At 53.5% G+C, this 20,971-nt stretch overlaps 3 protein-coding genes across 8 annotated transcripts; all 3 read right to left on the bottom strand.

Annotated features, from left to right (window-relative positions):
• Nucleotides 1-4,798: 4,798 nt before the first annotated feature.
• On the bottom strand, nt 4,799-7,083 carry TRAPPC5 (trafficking protein particle complex subunit 5). Of its 4 annotated transcripts, XM_068980902.1 has the most exons (3): nt 7,054-7,063; nt 5,530-5,623; nt 4,799-5,391 (listed from the first exon to the last, which is right to left on the bottom strand). In XM_068980902.1, exon 3 carries the CDS (start codon nt 5,380-5,382, stop codon nt 4,816-4,818), a length of 567 nt encoding a protein of 188 aa, XP_068837003.1. In that variant the 5' UTR covers nt 5,383-5,391; nt 5,530-5,623; nt 7,054-7,063; the 3' UTR covers nt 4,799-4,815. The 4 variants fall into 4 exon arrangements, with proteins under 4 accessions (XP_068837003.1, XP_068837002.1, XP_068837004.1 ...); XM_068980901.1 differs by lacking the exon at nt 5,530-5,623 and having other exon boundaries at nt 7,054-7,083; XM_068980903.1 differs by lacking the exon at nt 5,530-5,623 and having other exon boundaries at nt 7,060-7,082.
• A 661-nt stretch (nt 7,084-7,744) lies between these two features.
• MCEMP1 (mast cell expressed membrane protein 1) lies at nt 7,745-11,373 on the bottom strand. Of its 3 annotated transcripts, none has more exons than XM_068980756.1 (7): nt 11,266-11,373; nt 10,889-10,978; nt 10,208-10,336; nt 9,993-10,043; nt 9,767-9,913; nt 9,390-9,458; nt 7,745-9,282 (listed from the first exon to the last, which is right to left on the bottom strand). In XM_068980756.1, the coding sequence occupies exons 1-7, from the start codon at nt 11,315-11,317 to the stop codon at nt 9,248-9,250; spliced, it is 573 nt and encodes a 190-aa protein (XP_068836857.1). In that variant the 5' UTR covers nt 11,318-11,373; the 3' UTR covers nt 7,745-9,247. The 3 variants fall into 3 exon arrangements, with proteins under 3 accessions (XP_068836857.1, XP_068836858.1, XP_068836859.1); XM_068980757.1 differs by having other exon boundaries at nt 7,745-9,268; XM_068980758.1 differs by lacking the exon at nt 10,208-10,336.
• Nucleotides 11,374-19,192: 7,819 nt separating this feature from the next.
• Nucleotides 19,193-20,512, bottom strand: RETN (resistin). Its single transcript, XM_068981303.1, has 4 exons — nt 20,387-20,512; nt 20,095-20,222; nt 19,666-19,743; nt 19,193-19,366 (listed from the first exon to the last, which is right to left on the bottom strand). Exons 2-4 carry the CDS (start codon nt 20,210-20,212, stop codon nt 19,233-19,235), a joined length of 330 nt encoding a protein of 109 aa, XP_068837404.1. The 5' UTR covers nt 20,213-20,222; nt 20,387-20,512; the 3' UTR covers nt 19,193-19,232.
• Between the last annotated feature and the right edge of the window lie 459 nt (nt 20,513-20,971).

Raw genomic sequence — 20,971 nt, 5'->3', positions numbered from 1 at the left:
GCAGGACCTGAAGATGAAGACTCGGGTCTGATGGAGCAGAGAACACCCCTAGACACTCAGGCATATTGCAGGGCAAGGCAGTGGACTGCCGTGAACGTAGTTCTCAGTTCAGAATAGGGCCCAGTACACAGAAGGCTGGAGAAGCTCATGGGGGAGGTGGGCAGGTCACCTGGAGGCCTGTTTGGGTCCTCAGCTGCTGGCCCCACCCCCACACAGGGTCTGGGAGGCCGGGGCAGCACCAACCCCAGATTTGACCAAGGTCAGCCACACATCTCTGCGGAGCCATGGAGGGAGGCAGTCCAGGATCTTAGGCTGCCCCTGGTTAAGCACCTCACCTGCCCACCCTGTTTCTTGTCTAGAAAAGGGAGAGCCAGACACGCTCATGTGATTCTCGGGCCCACTTGAGAAAGAGGAGAGACCTACAATGGGCCACCCAGGACCATGCAGAATCCTAAGAGTCAAGGGCCAAGCTAAGCCCCAGCCACACGTTTGGAGGCTGTGGAGGGTTCCCTGGGGCCCAGAAAAGGGTGGGGACAAAGCTGACCCCTTGAGTGAAACATGGGCTAGAACCCCCACTCAGCTGTTCACTCTCCCTGGCAGCACCCCGAGATTTTTCTCTCCCCCAAACCCTTCCTCAGAACCCTGAGCCAGTGCACAGCTGCCTACCTAACCCCTCCTCATGGGAACTCAGGCTTCTGCCTCCAGGCTGCTCAGGTCGACAGGGGGTCACCCTCGCCACCTCTTTCTCTCACCAACCCCCTCCCAAACCCATGAGAAAGAGCCAAGGCCCCAGTCAAGCCACATTCAGAATCCCCCCACTTCTCACCCCCTCCTGCTTCAGCCTTGGTGCAGGCCCCTCCTTGCTCACCCAGGTCTTCCTCGTCACTGCCCTAAGACCCCAGAAGTTTCCTTCCAGCTCAGGGAAAAAGCCAGAGGCTCACAGGCTTCTTTCTGTGTGGACCCCCCCTGCAGGCTGTGTCTCCCCAGGTTCTCCTCCGCCGGCATCCTCACTGCTCCTTCAACATTGAGGCTAACTCCCCCCACAGGGCCTTTGCACATGCTCCTCCCACCGCCCTCCCATTTAGGAGGACATCTCTGACTCCCCATCCCTTCTACCCCACTGTGCTTTTGCACCAAAGCCTCTTCTCCTTTCAGCAGGTTGTGTAAGTTACTGATCTGTTTCAGGTGAGCAGGGGCCTTTGTTCTCAGCAGTGTCCCCAGAGCTTGGCACAGAGTAGGCGCTCAATAAATATCGGTTGAATTACATTGACATGTGACTTGCTCTCAGCACCTGCTTCAGGGGGCTTGAAACGAAGGATGCTACCTGCCTGCCTCACCAAGGATTGGTGCTGGGTTCATCGTCCTCACTCCACTCCCCTCCATCTGGGGGCTTCAGTCCCAAGCATCCGAAGTCAGAGCCCCTGTGATGGGAACCTGCAGGACTGTGGCTGCTAGTTCGTTCCCTGCATCCTTCCCTTGCCCTTAACAGGTATCTGGCCCCACAAGCCTTCATCTTGTCCCAAACCTTCTCCCTTTGTCCTGAGTCCCAACATATCCTCTGCAGGGAGCAAAAGACCCTGGGCTCTCCTCTCCCAGCTCCCAAGCATCCTATGGAGACCAACTGTATCTCCTTCCCCCCGTCCTATTTCCCTAGGGCAGGGGTCCCCAACTTCTGAGATCTAATGCCTGATAATCTGAGGTGGAGCTGGTGTAATAATCATAAAGTGAACAGTAAATTTAATGTGCTTGAATCATCCCAAAACTCCCCTCTCCCATCCCCCATTCATGGAAAAATTGTCTTCCACGAAACAGGTCTCTGGTGCCCAAAAGGCTGGGGACCACTGCTCTAGGGCATCCTTCATTGCTGGGCTTCTGAACGGAACTTGTCCTGCCACCCCGATCTCCTGCCCCTCGCTCCTACAATCTGGCCCTGCCCCAGTGGGCCCGGAAGCCTCTCTCTCTAGGGTCCCTGAGGACCTCGGGCTGCTCAGCCCGCAGGTGATTCCCGCGGCTCCCTCTGAAATCCGGCTTCCCAGAGCCTCTGGCTCGCCATCCTCCAGGCACCGCCACTGCCTCCTCACCCCTGGTTCAGGCTGCCACCCCAGCTAGCCCTCTCCCAGCTGCCCGGGGCTGCCTCCCCTCCGGCCCCCCCAACACCCCCACCCCAGTAGCCATTTCCTGATCATCTGTGTGCTACACAGGGTTGTTTTGTTTCTCCCGTTGACACCCAGCACCTCCTTGGCAATGTGTTGAGCCTCATCTCTTGCTGGGATGACTGAAGCTGCCCCTGACCAAGCCTGGCACTCCCACCCCACCGCACCCCCACCTCCCCATCTTGTATCCCCCTCCAAACAGTCAGTGGAAAAGCTGCACCCACTCTCCCCTTAAACCCTTCTCATAAGCCGTGAGGGGGACCCAAGCAAAAGCGTCTGAGATTCCTTCTCAAAACACACTTGTTCAGGTCTTGGGGCTGGGAGAGAGAGGAAGTGAAAATTTGAAGAAATTTCCCCCCCAAAAGTCCAGAAGGGCTTTCCTTGGGCGGGGGGAGGGGGGGAGGAAGGAGTGATCAGGAACCAAGGGTGGTGGGCACAGGGCGCAATTCACCTCAAGTGTAATCATCCTCCTTTTCGAACAGGGAAGGTGTGTCCAGGCATGGCTCACATGTTCAGAAATTAACCGCAAACTATTTTAAGCGCCCAGATGATTCTGCAGAGAGCCTGCCCATTTCCCCTTGAGAAGCAAGCCGCAAGGGCCAGGTTCTCAAAATGGGCCCCCTCCTCGACACCTCCCCCTGCGGAGTACCAGCAGTTCCTGGGAACTTGTTAGAGATGCAAATCCCCAGCTGGGGCCCAGATCTGCAGAACTGGAAACTCTGGGGAGTGGGGGCTGGGGCAGCCACCCCAGTGTGCACACAGGAATCCCCTGGGGACCTCGCTAAAATACAGACTCTGATGGTTAGTCTGGGGTGGGCCTGCGCGTCTGCATTTCCGACAGGCTCTCAAGATGTGATAGAGACAGAGAAAAGGGGCTTCCCAGGTGGCTCAGTGCGTGAAGAATCCACCTGCAATGCAGGAGAGATGGGTTTGATCCCGGGGCTGGGAAGATCCCTTGGAGGAGGGCATGGCAACCCACTCCAGTATTCTTTCCTGGAGTATCCCAGGAGGATTCTGGAGCCTGGTGGGGCTACGGTCCATAGGGTCACAAAGGGTCAGACACAACGGAAGCGACTGAGCATGCACGTATGCAAACAGACAAGGTAGGTTATTAGACAGCTAATCCTGCTAGGGGATTGTAAGTAGAAAGATATGGGAGATCCCTGTAAATTAATGATTGCTCAAGAAAGCAGATTTGCTTAACCACAAAACTAACCAGGCTTGCTTAGCAACATAACCGTGTATCAGAAGCTCGGGACATGACCCAGAACAATAAAACAATGGTGACATGAGCCCCATCTCCTGCCCAGAATGCTCAGTAAGTTAGTGATTCCTGGGACAAGCTCACTGCACACAACAAGAATAATTTGCAGCCCTAGTTTGACCACATGGGGACAAGAAAGCTCCCCTGCCCACCCAGGAGAAGGAGCTGAGGATAGAAGCATGACTGTCTACTCAAGAAAGACAAAGGAGGTCTTCTCCCCCTCCGCACTTTTCCTTTGATTATAAAACTGTAGCCCAGTTAAATTCTCAGGGTGTGGCATTTCTCACCCACCTGCTTGTAAAGCCTTGCTAGTGTCTTGTTCTAATCAATCATTTCTTACCTATCACTTCGCCACTCACTGAATTCTCTTCTTTGCTGAGACATAAAGGACCATGGTACCGGGGCCCTTCAGAGCCCCCAAGAGGACACCCAGTTGGTTTCAAATGCTGATGTCAAGCCCCAGTACCACACTGGGAGTAGCAAGGGTCTAAAAAAAGTGGGGGGGAGGGGAGTTGACAAACTACCTTCTGCTTGTTTTCTAGATGCGCAGCTACATCCACTCAACCTACTGCTGCCTACCCCTGTGGGCGCAAAGTAACCAGAGAGGCTGGGGGCTAGGGAGGCAACTGTTCACTCTCTGGTCTTTTACATAAAGTAAAGCCAGCCCCTGGTCTAAAGGAATTTCCCTCAGCCTGACCCCTGCCAGAACCCTACCTGAACCCTAATAACCACCGTCCCACACCTCTTCTGCAGATGGATGGCCTCCAGCTGTGATTCCAGAAAGCGCCAGCATTCCCCCCACCCCCCAGCCAAACCAGCAGGGGGCTTCCCTTGTGGCTCAGCTGGTAAAGAATTTACCTGCAATGAAGGAGATGTGGGTTGATCCCTGAGTTGGAAAGATCCCCTGGAGAAGAGAAAGGCTACCCACTCCAGTATTCTGGCCTGGAGAATTCCACGGACTGTATAGTACATGGGGGTTGCAAACAGTCGGACCCGACTGAGCGGCTTTCACTTTTGGAGCCAAATCAGCAGCTCCTTGGGCCTGGTTTCTCTGCCCTCTGCCCCACCCCCGCATCCCACCCCACTTCCCACAACCCTCAAGTTAGGTCAAATCTGCCCCCACCCCACTTCTCCATTGTATTAGGCCTCCGGCCACCCTCAGCAGCCTGAGGCAAGGGCCTGGGTCACGGTGGGGTTTGTTTTGTTTGGCAGGGCCCTGTGTGGCTTGCAGGACCTTAGTTCCCCAACCACATTCTCAGCAGTGAAAGTGCTGAGTCCCAACTGCTGGACTGCCAGGGAAGTCCCCGGTTGAGGTGTTGAGGGGATCTCCGAGGCCCTCAAACAAGACACAAGACACACTTGGGAAGGGGGCTGTCTGCTTCCTTTATCTTGGGGGGATCAGCGGCCCTCCAGGGCCCGGTCTCGGGCTATGACTGCCTCCTCGAACTTGATCATCAGCGTGGTGCCCTTGTGCCAGTGCGCCGTGACCTTGGCGGGGAAGCCGCTGTGCGTGAGCACCGCCTCCACGATGCCCGCGGTGAAGCTGGCACAGTTGAGCGTGCTGTTCTCCTTGGGCACGGAGATGTAGGTGTTGATGAGCGGCTCGCGCTCGATGATGTAGAAGGTGCGGGCGTCGTCGTTGGCCTGCTCCAGCTTGTCGGCCTCCTTGCCAAAGAGCGCCTTCCACACGGCGCCCTTAACGAACAGCAGGGCACCCAGCACCTTGGTTTCGCGCCGGGCACCCTTTTCGCGAGCCACCAGCGCATCCAGGACGCGGGCACCCACCTGGCGGCCCAGTGCCGCCAGGCGCGCCTGCAGCTCTGCCACGGAGAAGACGCGGCTCTGGCAGTGCTGAACCAGCTCGGAGAAGAGCAGGGCAAAGGCACTCAGGCTCACCTCGGTGCGCGGCCGGGCCAGCGCGCGTTCCAGCAGCGCCGACTTCCCACGCGTGAAGCGCGCCTCCATGCCGCCACCCTGCAGGGAGAAGAAACGTGGGTGTCAGAGGCGGGAAGGAGACCCCTCCCAACCACCTCCCGCGTGCATGCCATTGCTGATTTCCCATGTGGGAAGAGATGAGAAGAAAAGGAGAATCCACCTGCGTATAAAGCATACCTCCCTTATGAGGCTTATACCCTTGTCCAGGAGAGGGCTTGGGAGGGAGGCAAGTGGAGGGCTTCCCTGGTGGCTCAGATGGTAAAGACTCTGCCTGCAACGTGGGAGACCTGAGCTCGATCCCTGAGGAGGGAAGATCCCCTAGAGAAAGGAATGGCAACCCACTCTAATATTCTTGCCTGGAGAATCCCATGGACAGAGGAGCCTAGCTGGCTACCATCCATGGGGTCGCAGAATCATGACACAACTGAGCAAGTAACACTTCTATTCTCTGATGCAGAGGGAAGGCGGGAGGAGAGATACCCAGGAGGCACTCGAAACCTCCCCAACCCATGAGTTCCAGGTGATCTTTGTGCATTAAAAGCATCGTCCTGAACCCTTCAAGCCGGTGCCAGTAACGAGAAGACATGTGTGTGGGGAGGGGGCAGGGCAAGGAGGGGACGAGGGTGAGGAGCCTGAGAGGACACAGCAGTAATCCCTCCCCCACCTCAGGCTCTCCAGCAGCAACAGCGCTGATTTCCCAGGGTGAAGTCAGAAGAGAGAAGTAAGGGGGTGTGGCGAGACCCAGGGCCAGGAGGGTTTGGGGCCTTGGGGAACAAGCAAGGCACATGGAGCAAGCCAGGAGAGGATGCTGGCAACCCTTCTAAACCCGCACCCTCGGGCACACCGAATTTGTCAGGCACGAAGCATGCCTGTTGGAGTAGACCCGCATTGGTAAAAAGATGGGAGGGGTGGCCAGGGAAGGCGCTGAGAGCCGCCCACCCTCGTGCTTTCCAGAAAACTAGCTGCACTGTGGGAAACAAGACGGAGGGGGCGGACAGTCGGACACGGGATGTGAGCGGAGCCAGGAGGGGGCGCCGTGATCCTCCCACTCCAGAGCGAGAAGCCAGCGGTGGCGGGAAAGACCCGGAAGTGGGGCTGTGGGGAGAAAATCCCCAGGGGATGCTGAGACAAACACACTGTGGATCTGCGATGAGAATGGCCGCGGATGGGCGATGTCAAGGGCTCGGAGACACACACACAAACCCACCGTCAGGAGGGGTAGCTGAGAGCCCCGACCCCCCACTACGCAGGGACGGGACCAGAGGCCGGACGGGTCTGGGGAGGCTGAGACAGGGCCCCAACTGGGGTCAGTGTGGAGGATGAAAAGCGCACCGGAGGGAATTTTAGGAGCTCCAGGACGTCCCTGCACCGCTGCGCAGCCGCCTACATGGGGAGGGCCCAGCGCGCGAGATGGGACGGAGAGCGTAGAAACCCCTCCACCCGGCTGCCATGGGGTTGGTGAGCTAAGCCACGGAAAGACCGGGATCCCGTGACCTCGGCGCGGGTGTGGACCAGACAACGGTACCGGGTAGGAGCCCACCCTCCTCGTGCTCCCCACCCCCGGCGGATGGGACGAGGTGGGGGATGACCGGGGATCGCGAACACCGAGACCCTGGCCCAGGACCCAGAGGCCCGCGGGGAGGGGGTCGGGAAATGGACGCGGCCCGGGCCGGGGAGGGGTCGCGGCGGGCGGGATCTCACCCGGACCTGCGGCCGCCGATTTGGCCGAGCTGCTTTACGGCGCCGTAAAAGGGGGGGGGCGTGCGCAGGCGCAGCGATGGGACGGGCGTGTGGGCAGGGCGCGCGAGGCGATTCCGGAGAGCGGCCGCAGTGGGGCGCACGTGTCCGTGGAACCCGACTTAAGGGCGCAGGTACCCGGGCAGGGGCCTCGCCGGCCTCGGTTGGCTCACAATCAAGGGGACAGGGGCATGGGTCATCCCCTGCTCAGGAGTGCACGTCTGATGATAAACAAGGGGCTCTGCGTCAGGCACATGTGCGTCTGCTCGTCTTGGGTCACACGTACGCTCACCTTCCGGACAAACATGTCCGTGTGCATGCCCGTGGGCACAAGTTCTCTGAGGGAACTTGCGACCCTGAATACATGCTTTGTGGACAGATAACATGCCGGAGCACAGTACCGTACCCAGGGGCTCATGTATCCGTGAGGCCAGGCACACTTAGGGAGACGTTAATGTCAATATCTTGATTCTCTGTGCACCGATGTCTAACAGAAGCACGGAGACTGCGTTTGGAGGAGAAAAGAAAGAGGAGTTTTATTTTTTGCCAGGCAAAGAGGGAACGCAGCTGCCTGGGGCCTCAAGACCATTCCCCAGCCCCCAACCCCATCCCCCGCCCTGAGGAATCAGAAGTCTAATAGGGTGCCGGTGCGGGTGCGGGTTGGTGGCAAGGATCAAAATGGTGAAGGGCTTGCGTTTTTCTTCTTCTTGCATTATTTCAAAACAGTCAGAGCTAGTGTCAGGTGGCTCAGAAGGTAAAGAATCCGCCTGCAATGCGGGAGACCTGGGTTCAATCCCTGGGTTGGGAAGATTCCCCCGAAGGAAGGCATGGCAACCCACTCCAGTATTCTTGCCTGGAGAACCCCCATGGACAGAGGAGCCTAGAGGGCTACAGTCCATGGAGTTGCAAAGAGTCGGACATGACTGAGCGACTAAGTACACAGTGTCAGGCAACCCAGTAATTGGGTCCATTGCTCTCCTGGTTATTTACCGGCGACCTGCTTTCTGAAATGCAGAATGCTGCAAGCAGTGATTTGCTACAAGGGAGTGTAAAACAACAGGAACAGGATGTAATTCACACAGAATTAGAGTGTTAGATGCTGGGTGTAATTCACAGATTCAGAGAGTGTTAGAGGTTAGCCTTGTGAAGGACAGAGTTACAGACACTACAGATTAGTAACATTTAAAATAAAGCTAGGATTAATTAACTCTTCCAGGCCCGTTTATGCTACTTTTCTAGTCTGTTCATTTTTCCCTATATTTTCCTTGGTATCAGAAGAAAACCCTCATATCTGTTTTGGTCCAAGAGCATTGGACCTCTCAGTCCACAAACACTTAGTCACCCCTGGGTACAGGTTCATGGACACACAGTGATCCATGTGTTCCCCACATGACCTTTCCCATTCTCCATTCTGCACACTTACGCACCCTCCCCGACCAGGTCCCAAAGCCCCCCAGCCGCACCAGACAGACGGGAAAGCCATGTGGTCTCCCTTTGGGCTTTATCATCGTGAATCACAAAATGTGGGCGCAGAAACAAATTGACACACGCGGGGACTGCTCTGAACCCTCGGCAGCGCAATCAGGCACACTCGTGTTGACACGCACTTGTTCACACCGGCATAGCATGACAGGACACTCATCCACAATTACAGTGATACCTTCCCACGGCATACCCACCACTCCACCCCCTCACACCTGCATCACACAACACCCAGCAGGACACATGCGTGTGTTTACGCTGACGGTGAAGTGGGCGCCTGCAACACGTGTCACCGACACCCACACCTAGAGTGACACGCCTTTGTGGTCCCCACAGCCGCACACAGTGACACGAACTACACTCACGCCACGCCACAGCCCACACGTGTATGTATGCCCATGCACAGTGACCCGGAAGCACACCACACTCACCATCAACATTCACCCACAACACCTTCCTGTGTGACACACTGAAATACCCACCCTCCTTGAAGAGCTTACCCTGACACACGCACGCACATGCACACATGCAGCTCCACAACACTCATTCGCAAGACATGCGATTTTCTACGTGTGGGAGGAAGGGCAGCTTCAGACCAGCATGGGTCCCCATGTTCCTTCTTCAAGGAAGAAGTGCTGTCGTTCCTCCACGGTGCAGCCAGGACTGTGAGACTTTCTCACTCATTGAGGTGTGGGACCTGCAGAGAAGGGGCTGTGGTGAAGGATGGAGACCCGAGATCAGACAGATCCCATTCTTGGAAGAGAACCTGGAGCCAAATTCGGGGCCGCCCTCATTTGCTGCCCCTGGCCCCAGCTTACTTGGTTTTGACGTCTTCAGTATATTGAGGATTTCCTGTAGTGTTTTCTTGACTTCGTCTATGTTTGGGACTGGAGTGGTGGGGAGACAGGAAAAAGCTCAGATGGGACACTCTTAGCTTTATTGGAAGCCTTTTCCCTGCCCGACCCCCAACCTGAAAAAGATGTCACACAATCCCAATGTACTTGGAGTTCCCAGCAGCATATATATACTCCCTGAGTGACTCAGGGTGTGTTTGTCGGGGGTGACATCCGTCACCCCTCCAAACCTTGTGCTCGGGGAGGGCAGGACCCCTGCTGTCCCCTCCCCAGATTCCCCAGCACCCAACCCAGTACTGGGCACGGAGGCATATTCGCCCCAGGGAGGTCTGCCGGGGCACCTGTGGCCAGCTGCCTCCGTTTCGGGTTCCCTTCCTGGACGTTCCTCATGACTGTGTCGATGCTCTGCTTGGCTGCCGTGACATGCTGTTTCACGTTGCCCCACTGAGTCTTCTGCTCTTCCTGGCACTCTTGCACCGAAGTGGAGACTAAGGGTGTGGACTGGAGTTGTCAGAGTCACCTTCGCTCCCCCTACTCCCCCAACCCCGACCCAGCTCTTCCCCTCACCGTTCCAGAGCTCCTCTTTCAAGACCACCAGCTCCCTGGACATCTCGGAATCTGTTCAGGATGTGTGGGGCAGGGGGCAAGAAAACCTTAGAAAAACTTTGGAATCACCCGAGTTCTGCAGTCGGGAGCAGCACTGGGCCTCCCCAGCGTCTGGGGACCCCTCCCCACTGCCCCCAGCCCCTTCCTCCGCCAGCAGAAAGAAACACCCCACTCACTCTTCACCAGGACCACAGCTAAGAGGACCATGCAGGACAGAGTCAAGAAGGTGTTCAGACTCATCATGGCTTTAGGCAACCAGTGGTGTCCCTGGGCAGTGTCTGAGGGTGGCCTGGACTCAGCTGGCACTGGGATAGAGGTAGGACAGCTCATCTCCAGGGCCCAACACCGCTGCTCGGCCCATCGGCACTGACTCTACCACCACTGACAGCTCTTCACCTGTACCTGCTGTTCTCAGTACCATCAGCAGCTGTGGCCATCACACACTGCCCCTAGCATGCACCCCAGCCAGCACCACCAGCAGCGGTCCCTAGCACTGTCCCCATGATGCCCTCGTACGACCCCATCACCAGCATCAGTACTTGTCCTTGCCAGCACTGTCCCTATCAACAGGTCATCAGGACCTCATCAACACTTTCATCAGCTCTGTCTAGATGATCCCGTCCCAATCCACCAGCATCACCTACACTCAGACCTTCACCAACACCTCCACCAGCACAATCACATTGTTCTCTTCATCATCGCCTACACAGCTACCCCCCACCACTGTCACACAAAGCCTCGACACCACCACTCCCCCACACATTGACCCTGAGCTTCCTTTGTCCCTGCAGGGCCCTCCCACAGACCTCTCCCAGGGCCGTGTGATAGGGGCTGGGGGGCAGGGGGCGGCTGCTTACCCTTGTTCTTGGGTGGTGAATGACTGCCCTTTGGCTGGTTCTGGTTTTTGAAGGTAAAGGTGATGTTCTCATAGTTAGGGTCATCTGCAGCTGTGGGCAAGTCATTGAGAGGCTTGAGGAAACCTGCCCGGAGCTCTGGGGCAGGGGTGAGTATGGGAGAGGGAGCTCAGACATCTTGGTTTACTGAATCCTCCACACAACAGATTTCTTGGGGCAAAGATAAGGAGTAGGGAACTCTGATCTTCATCTTAATGCGTGTGAGCCTTTGGGTGACACACACACATTTTGGGGAGCGGGGGAGGAGCCCTCCAACCTTCACTTTCAGCTCCTCGCTCCTCCCATCCCAACCTCTCCCCACCTCGCCCGAGATGCCTAACCTTTATTGCCTGCGGATCCCCGTCTCTTGTCTTTGAAGGCTACCGACTGCATCTTGACCTTCTGGTTTATGTAGATTTCCTCAGTCTCTATGGCCCCCGGCAGCAAATCTGTCTTCACACAGCCCCACCCACAGGAAAGTGTCTGGGGAGATGAGGAAATCTCTGGGTTGACGTGGAGGAGAGGAAGGAGAATGTAGGCTTCCTGCTTTCAGGGATCCAGGAACCCCCCACCCTTGGGGCATCCTCACCCAAACCCCGGCTCAACAGGAGTCTTAGGCGTCCACCTGCCAATGCAGGAGACACAGGTTGGATCCCTGATCCGGGAAGATCCGGCAGTTAAGCCCCTGCACCACAACCATTGAGCCTGTACTCTAGAGCCCAGGAGCCACAAGTATTGGGGCCCACAAGAGAAGCCACCGCTGTGAGAAGCCCTCCCGCCGCAACTGAAGAGTAGCCCCCACTCGGAGTCTTAGGAGACCAGAGGTCTCAGGAGGGACAAGAAGAGATTCACACAGACCCAGAAACAGCACAAGATGGTCGGCAATTTGTGGAAGAGGTGTTAACTAACGCCCTGTTGGTAGTTCAGATGATAGATTCTGCCTGCAATGCAGGAGACCTGAGTTCCATGGGGATCGTCATACTGCAATCGAAAAATGTATCAAATCAATATATTGAACATTGTAAACTTACATAAAGTCATGGGTCGATTATATTCAATAAAAATAATTTTGAAATAGGATAGTCAGGATCTTTACAGGAAGCTCTGTGTGTATCTGTGTCCACCTGGGTGAAGCTCATCCTCCCATCTCTTGCTCTCATGGTAGATACTATGGCACCCCACCTTTTGGGGCAAGATTCCTAGGTCCCCACACCTACCTTCCCTCTGCCCTAGTCCCACCCCTCAGCTCCACCCAGAGAAGTTCTACTTCTCCAAGGCCCTTTGGAGGAGAAGAATGGATATGAGGCAATGGGGCTAACCACTGGAAGTCCACTCCCACATCTGGGACTGAGGCCAGATGTCACCTTGACCTAACCCAAAAGCAGTTCCCCTTCCACCTGGAGACCCCCTGCAAAGGAACACTCAGAAACACATTCACACTCATCCACGCATCGGCTCACCTACCCAGACCCACACACACACTCTTGCACACTCACACTTCTGAATACCCCCAACTGCACATCTGTACACGTGTACATATGGCGTGGTCATTTGCATGCTTGTACATATTCATGTGCACACACTGTCTCTACTCTGTCTAGGTATCTTTACAGCTTTCCTTATGTCTATCTGACCTTGAAAACTGGGGATTAAAATGAGGCTAAGTCTACAAAAAAGATCTTCATGACCCAGATAATCATGATGATGTGATCACTAATCTAGAGCCAGACATCTTGGAATGTGAAGTCAAGTGGGCCTTAGAAAGCATCACTACGAACAAAGCTAGTGGAGGTGATGGAATTCCAGTTGAGCTGTTTCAAATCCTAAAAAATGATGCTGTGAAAGTGCTGCACTCAATATGCCAGCAAATTTGGAAAACTCAGCAGTGGCCACAGGACTGGAAAAGGTCAGTTTTCATTCCAATTCCAAAGAAAGGCAATGCCAATGAATGCTCAAACTACCGCACAATTGCACTCATCTCACATGCTGGTAAAGTAATGCTTAAAATTCTCCAAGCCAGGCTTCAGCAATATGTGAACCGTGAACTCCCTGATGTTCAAGCTGGATTTAGAAAAGGCAGAGGAACCAGAGATCAAATTGCCAACATCCACTGGATCATGGAAAAAGCAAGAGAGTTCCAGAAAAACATCTATTTCTGCTTTACTGACTATGCCAAAGCCTTTGACTGTGTGGATCACAATAAACTGTGGAAAATTCTGAAAGAGATGGGAATACCAGAGCACCTGACCTGCCTCTTGAGAAATCTGTGTGCAGGTCAGAAAGCAACAGTTAGAACTGGACATGGAACAACAGACTGGTTCCAAATAGGAAAAGGAGTACGTCAAGGCTGTATATTGTCACCCTGCTTATTTAACTTCTATGCAGAGTACATCATGAGAAATGCTGGGCTGGAAGAAGCACAAGCTGGAATCAAGATTGTGGGGAGAAATATCAATAACCTCAGATATGCAGATGACACCACCCTTATGGCAGAAAGTGAAGAGGAGCTAAAAAGCCTCTTGATGAAAGTGAAAGAGGAGAGTGAAAAAGTTGGCTTAAAGCTCAACATTCAGAAAACGAAGATCATAGCATCTGGTCCCATCACTTCATGGGAAATAGATGGGGAAACAGTGTCAGACTTTATTTTGGGGGGCTCCAAAATCACTGCAGATGGTGATTGCAGCCATGAAATTAAAAGACGCTTACTCCTTGGAAGAAAAGTTATGACCAACCTAGATAGTATATTCTAAAGCAGAGACATTACTTTGCCGACTAAGGTCCATCTAGTCAAGGCTATGGTTTTTCCTGTGGTCATGTATGGATGTGAGAGTTGGACTGTGAAGAAGGCTGAGCACCGAAGAATTGATGCTTTTGAACTGTGATGTTGGAGAAGACTCTTGAGAGTCCCTTGGACTGCAAGGAGATCCAACCAGTCCATTCTGAAGATCAACCCTGGGATTTCTTTAAAGGAATGATGCTAAAGCTGAAGCTCCAGTACTTTGGCCACCTCATGCGAAGAGTTGATTCATTGGAAGAGACTCTGATGCTGAGAGGGATTGGGGGCAGGAGGAGAAGGGGACGACAGAGGATGAGATGGCTGGATGGCATCACAGACTCAATGGACGTGAGTCGGAGTGAACTCCGGGAGATGGTGATGGACAGGGAGGCCTGGCGTGCTGCGATTCATGGGGTCGCAAAGAGTCGGACACGACTGAGCGACTGAACTGAACTGAACTGAACTGAAATATACAAGGAATTTTCTCTTTCAGTCTAGAGCAGTTGCCTTCTGTTAGAAGTAAATATAATGTGAAACACATATGGGTTTTGGGCAGATTTTTTTCCTCCTTTTTTTTTTTTTTTTTTGGCTGCACTGACCTAGATCTTAGTTCCTGACCAGGGATAAAACCCATGCTCCCTGCATTGGGAGCAGAGAGCCTTAACCATTGGACCACCAGGGAAGTCCCTGGCAGGGTTCTTAAAAATTGAAATGTAGTTGACGTATAATATTTTGTTAGCTCCAGGTGTATAGCATAGTGGTTCAATATTTTTGTAGATTATACTCCATTTAAAATTGTTACAAAATGATGGATATATTTCCATGTACTGTAAAATATATCCTTGTTGCTAATCTACTATACACATATTAGTTTGTATCTCTTAATCTCTTGCCCTTATATTGCCCTTCTTCTCTCGCCTCTCTCTGCTGGTAACCACTAGTTTGTCCTGTCTCTGAGTCCGTTTCCATTTTGTTACATACATTCCTTTAAAAATTGTTTTTAGATTCCACACAAGAGTGATAACATACACTAACATGACATACAACTATTTGTATCTCTATCTGAGTTACTTCACTAATCGTGTGTGTGTACACGCTCAGGTGCTTCAGCCAAGTCCTATCCTTTGTGTCCCTATGGACTGTAGCACACCAAGCTCCTCTATCCATGGGATTCTCCAGGCAAGAATACTGGAGAGGGTTGCTATCAAGCCCACGTCTCCTGCACTGTGGGTGGATTCTTTACCCACTGAGCCACCTGGGAATCCCACACTAAGCATAACACCCTCTGAGTCCATCCATGTTGCTGCAAATGGCAGAACTTTATCCTTTTTGATGGCTGAGTAATATTCCATTGTGTGTATATATATATATATATGTGTGTGTGTGCGTGTACATACCTGAATACTTCCAGTTGCATATCTGCTTGTGTGTACATACGGCATGTCCAAAAGCCATCTCCCAGCTGTTGATCAGGGGGCAAGAGCTTTAAGGGAAATTTTAGGAGTGTGTAGGTGGAGGGAGCGGGCGGTGTGCAGAAACAGTACCTCAGCTCTGACAATCATCCTGAAGTTGCTTATGCAGTGGTCTGATCGGTGTCATCTTGATTGTTTTAAGTGCACTTAATCTTCAGTTCCAGGGTTGGATTGTTCCCATTTCCTTGAGGCCAGTTCTTGAAATTGTGTAAGATGCGGCAGCTTAGGTCATGGCTACAGCCTGCTCATCACGTAGTTAGTTTCCCCCACCCAGGGGGTTTGGTAACTGCGAACCAGCTCCAAGCATATGACACAGTGTTATCTGTAGCCCTTGAGGAGGGACTAAATGTCTTTGACTTGGTTTAATGGTTTATTATTATTTTATTCTGTTTGATCATTTTTCTTTGTTTCAGCACTTTTAAATTTTCTTTGATTAAATTTATTCTTTGGATAAAATTTTTCTGTAGACAAGAGACAGGCAGAGACATGGGGGGAGTTGGTGTCTGTCCTGGGAAGGCCCATAGGGTCCCACTCTGTTACACTCCCTTTGGAAAAAATTGGATTAAAACTTCCTATGTGTGAGAAGTGAGTATGTTTTAGGTTTAAAATATGTGATTAAATTTTAAGTAACTTTGGGCTTCCCAGGTGGTGCTAGTGGTAAAGAACCTGTTTGCTAACATAGGAGATGTAAGACACACGTGTTCAATCCCTGGGTCAGGAAGATCCCCTGGAGGAGGGCATGGCAACCCACTTCAGTACTCTTGCCTGGAGAATCCCATGGACAGAGGAGCCTGGCAGGCTAGAGTCCATAGGGTCACAAGGAGTAGGACACAATTGGAGTGACTTAGCATGCATGCAAGTTTGGAATTACCCCCGAGATCTGGCTGGTGAGGATGATGTTCTCTTTCCTGAAGTATTGGCAATCTTGGGACTTCCTGAGTCAAGTGATTAAGACTCTGAGCTTCCACTGAAGGGGCTGTAGTAGATCCCTAGTTGGTGAACTAAAATCCCACATGCCACACAGTGCAGTATAAACAAACAAAAAGCATTGCCAGTCTTGTCTGCTCAAGGAAGATCAGTTTAACAATAATTAGATGCCAGCTCTTCCATCTCCTCTTACAAAGAAGTCAGTCGTTGAGAGACGTGGCCTCGCCTCCGCTGATGATACAATAGCTGCAGAAAAGATGGACCAATGGGGAACTGACTCTGCTCTGATGGACATGCTTGGGGGGCGGGTCTGCAGCATTGCACATTTCCCTGACTGAAATGAAGCCAAAACCAGGGTACAGCCCTCTGGACTTGGAGAAAAGGGTAGCCCTGGAACTGAAGACCCACAAGCAACAGTGTCTGGTGGCCTAAGAGGACTCCATGGGGTTGGCTGACCCGATGCTTTCATGAGGCAACAGTCTGAATTTTCTTTAAAGAATGATCCAGGTCCAGCCAATCAAAGACCAAGATCTGGCAGAGAGCGGGTGGGCAAATGAGCCAGACTCAACCAATGAAACTCAGGCCTGGGGCTTTTGTTGGGTTAACCAGGTGAAGGGGCATTCTCTCTTTCCCACTTCTGTCAGACTGCCAGGATATAAACCTGGAGGCATGACAGGGGAGAACTTGCTTAAAAGTGAGGTCAACACTAAGGAAAGCTGACATGACAAGGACTCGAGTCCTGGAGACATTGTCTGAAACCCTGGATTCAGTCATTCCTGAGTCTGTTGTTCTGAACCAGAGCCTCTCATTTAGGTAATCCAGAAAATATCCTTTCATTTTAGCTCAAACTAGGTTGAGGTGGGATCTGTGGGGCTGGCAACCAACAGTCTTGGCTACTATAGGGGGTTGCTGTTCAGTCACTCAGTCGTGGCCAACTCTGCAACCCCATGGACTGCAGCATGCCAGGCTTCCCTGTCCTTCCCTATCTCCAAGAGTTTGCTTAAACTCATATCCATTGAGTTGATGATGCCATCCAACCCTCTCATCCTCTTTTGCCCCCTTCTCCTCCTGCCCTCGATCTTTCCTGGCATCAGGGTCTCTTCTAATGAGTTAGCTCTTCACATCAGGAGGCCAAAGGATTGGAGCTTCAGCTTCAGCATCAGTCTTTCCAATGAATATTCGGGGTTGATTTCCTTTAGGATTGACTGGTTTGAGCTCCTTGCTGTCCAAGGGACTCTGAAGAATATTCTCCAGCACCACAGTTCACCTCTCACAGGGGGCTGGGCAGTTAGCAAATGAGGAAAGAGACTTAAGTAAGGGCTTTGCCTTTTGAAGTCTACACTCTGGGACAGGAGGAAGACTGTGTTGGAACTGAGAGCTCAAAAGAGGCCCTTCTTGCGGTCCAGATACAAGGGGACAATTGTGGGTCTTGAAGACAGAGGCATTCACATGAGAGTCTGGGGACAGTGAGGGGGCAGGATGGGCAAGGTACTATGCTTGCCCTCTCTGGTCCTTAACACATTTCTGACTCTGTGATCCCACTCCAACTCTGAAGCCAAAGTGTTTAAGAGGCAGGACCTGGGAGGGGAATCCCTGGATTGGCATGTAGTGGCTTCCATGAGCACCAGGCGTGTGTGTGATCTCAGTTCACGATCACTGCGACCAGACTTGAGGGGGTGGTGTACCACCATGGGGGGTGGTGTACCACCATGGGGGGTGGTTGTCAGTGGGAAGAGTCTAAATCATCCTGAAAACCAGAAACCCACCCTGTCACCCATTCTTCAGCCTCTGGAGTGTGCTGCTGGGGACTGTGCTATTTAAGTCCGGAGTCCCTCTTAAACCTAGGCACCAAGTGTTCTGAAGTCTCTGTCTGCATCTCTCAGGGAATGGATTTTAAGACTCCTGGGTTAGGGTTCTCAGGAAACTGGACCTTGAATCACCTGGATTTGTGCCCCCAGTGATGCTGAGTATTTCTCTTCTGGGGCATTGACTCCAGACTGAGACCAGCGTCATCCAGGCTGGGATGGGGACTTGATGTTGAAGGCACGAGAGTCCATCCGAGGCACACGAGAGTTCCTGTGTCCCCAGCTCCCTCCCCACAGTTGGCATGTGTGTGTCTACAGGGCGTGGCGCCCTTGTGTGACCACAGGAACCGGGTTGTGTGTTTTGTGTGCACAAGGCCATATGTCACTGTGTATATAGGTGTAGCATGTTGTACCCAGGTGGTGTATTCACCTGTGTGTCTGGTTGTGTATTCAATGGATATTTCCTGAACACCTACAATGTGCCATTCTCTCTTCTAAGCAGGATATACCAAAGAGCCAACAAGTCCCCTACCCGTGTTGTCATATTTGAGTGTTCATGAGGAATAGGAACGAGTGTCCCTGTGGCACGTGGGGAGTGAAGGATGGAGCTCAGGTCTCTGGGTACAGCGATGAATAGGGATGCACCCTGACCCCGAGGCTGCTCATGACAAGGCTCTGGAGCATATGTGGGGTAGGGGTTGGTGGGGGTGGGGTGGTTCCTGTCCTGTCCAGACCCAGATCCCTGAAGAGGCATCACTGTCGGGGAGAATAACCCAGCAACTTCCCAGGAGGCCTAGGACCCTCGCGTGGCCGTCAAGGTGGCCTCAAAGGTAACAGTACGGGACTTCCCTTATGGTCCAGTGGTTAAGACTCCCGAGTTTCCACGCATGGGTTCCATACCTGGTCAGTCAGGGAACTAAGATCCCACATGCCGTGCGGAGAGGCCCCCCACAAAAATAGTCTAACACTCGCTTCTCCTTTGACGAAGACCATGAGCCTTGAGTGTGCATGTCATTAAAGGAAGTTAGGGCCCCATTTTCAAAAATAGAAGTTGTGGACAACAAGGTAGGAGAGGGGAATAGGGAGAAGAAAAGTTGCGGTTGTCCCCCCAACCCCTCCGGTGCTGATGCACCTTGCTCTTTTTGGAGACGCCAGCTCAGTCACCCACACCCCACAGAAGACACAGCTCAGGGCCCGGGCCCTCCCCATCATCTTCTCAAGGAGGTTTATTTCCAGCAGGGGCCTGGCCCAGCCCCTCAGACATATGACCCGTCCCCAAATGCCTGGCCGCGCCCCCCAGACCTGCACCACGCAAGCGCAGTATTAGGCTACTGGATGCGCAGGCGGCAGCAGCGAGCGCCAGTCCAGTCCATGCCTGCGCACTGGCAGTGGCACGTGGTCTCAGCACGCACGTCCCACGAGCCACAGGCAGAGCCACACGTGCAGCTAGTGACGGCGAAGCCTGCGAGAGGGAGCAAGGAGGAGAGAGCTTGGACCCCGAGCCAGAAGCTTCGAGTTTGGGCTTCCAGGGGGCTGGCAGCATGGGTGGCGGCGAGGCTGGGGGCCTGGACACCAGTGTCCTGAGGAAATGGGGCCTGGGAGTTGGGGGAAGGGACAAGGCCAGGAGTGCAGACCAGGATATTAAGGAATTAGAGGCTGGGACTCTGTGGTTCTAGAGAAATGGAGCCTAAACACAGTGGAGGGGGGTATGGGGTGCTGAGAATAGAGCCGGGAGACTGGACAATGGAGTTCTGTACCTACCTGAAGGGCAGGTGACCAGGGACCCCCTGGAGGTGACACTCTGGCAGTCCAGGCCAATGTTCCTTACTGCCTCAGGAACTGCAGGAAGGGGTGATGCAAAGTAACTGTGAGGCCAAGCTGCCCCAACACCCTTCTCTTGCTGCCTCGGCCCTGGTGCTTTGGAGGTGGGCAGAGGGTCAAGGAAACGCCCCTGGGGAAGGCCCAGTAGGTGGGGAACTCCCCACCTCCAAGGATTCCGTCCTGGGTGGGCGTTTTCGAGGGAAGAAGGTTTTGAGCTGTAGTTAGAGGTGGAGACTGGTGGAGATTGGCGTTGGGTTGGGTTTGGGGTTGAGATTTGGTTGGGGTTGGGGCTGGCCTGGTGTTTACTCCATGTCAGGAATCAGAGGGGCCCCTGAGGGCCTGGCTGAGGTTGGATGGGAGGGTTCTCACGTAGGGAGGTGGTGACATCCTGGATCTTCTTACTGACGGCTTTATCTATGGGGCACAGTGACTGGCTACACACCAGAAGCCCCAGGACTGGGATGAAGAGGAAGGAGAGAGCCTTCATCCTGCAGGTGCTGCAAGAAAAAAACCAAGAGACCCCCCCAGCTGGGTCTACCTCTCCCCATCCTGGGGAAGCTCAGACCCACAGAGCACATGGGATTGGGAGCTGTGGGTCCCAACTGAGGATGGGGCTGGAGACCCAGCTTTGCCCCTACAGGCAGGAGCGGCTGTCACTTACCCTCTCTGTGGACTCAGCAGGCCAAATTTTGAACACTAATTCCACGCCTCTGCCTCCGCTCCTTCTTTAAGGCTGCCGGGTGTGCAGCTTCCTGTCTTGGCTAAGACCCTTGGCATCCTGGGCCTCCCTTCCCACATCCGGGGCTAAGAGGAAGCCCCCAGGGTAGAGTCCAGGGACCTAGTACTGCCACAGACTCCACCTTCCAGAGCCTTCCCTGCCCACATCTAGGCTGGGGGGCTGGTCCAGAAGATAGTACCTGGTGGAATACTTCCAGGAACCGTAGTCAGAAGAGCAGGGAGAGAAACCAGCTTATGTGGAGCAGTGGGAGGGCACACACATGTGACCAGAGTCAGGTCCTTGTGTAAGAACTGCACGCTGGGCTTCCCTGGTGGTCCAGGGGTTGAGGATCTGCCTTGCAGTGCAGGAGCCATCAGATCGATTGCTGATCCTGGAAGATCCCGCAGGCCTCAAAGCAACTATGCCCGTGCGCCACATCCCCAGAACTCACATTCTGCAAATACCGAGCCCTCGACCTTAGAGCCTGTGCTTGGCAACAAGAGAAGCCACTCTCATGAGAAGCCCAAG

The sequence above is a fragment of the Capricornis sumatraensis genome, chromosome 9 (assembly GCF_032405125.1).
Source record: "Capricornis sumatraensis isolate serow.1 chromosome 9, serow.2, whole genome shotgun sequence".
In the NCBI taxonomy this organism is placed as follows: Eukaryota; Metazoa; Chordata; class Mammalia; order Artiodactyla; family Bovidae; genus Capricornis; species Capricornis sumatraensis.
The sequence above is the reverse complement of the archived record's forward strand: the minus strand, read 5'-3'. Positions and strand labels throughout refer to the sequence as shown.

Excerpts from the sequence above, each read along its gene's own strand:
- TRAPPC5 (XM_068980901.1), bottom strand. The coding sequence starts at position 5,382 with ATGGAGGCGCGCTTCACGCGTGGGAAGTCGGCGCTGCTGGAACGCGCG.
- MCEMP1 (XM_068980756.1), bottom strand. The coding sequence starts at position 11,317 with ATGCAGTCGGTAGCCTTCAAAGACAAGAGACGGGGATCCGCAGGCAAT. Across the intron at positions 10,337-10,888 it reads TTCACCACCCAAGAACAAGG|TGCCAGCTGAGTCCAGGCCA; the intron begins GTAAGCAGCCGC and ends CCTCTATCCCAG. Across the intron at positions 9,914-9,992 it reads GAAAGAGGAGCTCTGGAACG|TCTCCACTTCGGTGCAAGAG; the intron begins GTGAGGGGAAGA and ends CCACACCCTTAG.
- RETN (XM_068981303.1), bottom strand. The coding sequence starts at position 20,212 with ATGAAGGCTCTCTCCTTCCTCTTCATCCCAGTCCTGGGGCTTCTGGTG. Across the intron at positions 19,744-20,094 it reads GGATGTCACCACCTCCCTAC|TTCCTGAGGCAGTAAGGAAC; the intron begins GTGAGAACCCTC and ends CCCTTCCTGCAG. Across the intron at positions 19,367-19,665 it reads CCTGGTCACCTGCCCTTCAG|GCTTCGCCGTCACTAGCTGC; the intron begins GTAGGTACAGAA and ends TCCCTCTCGCAG.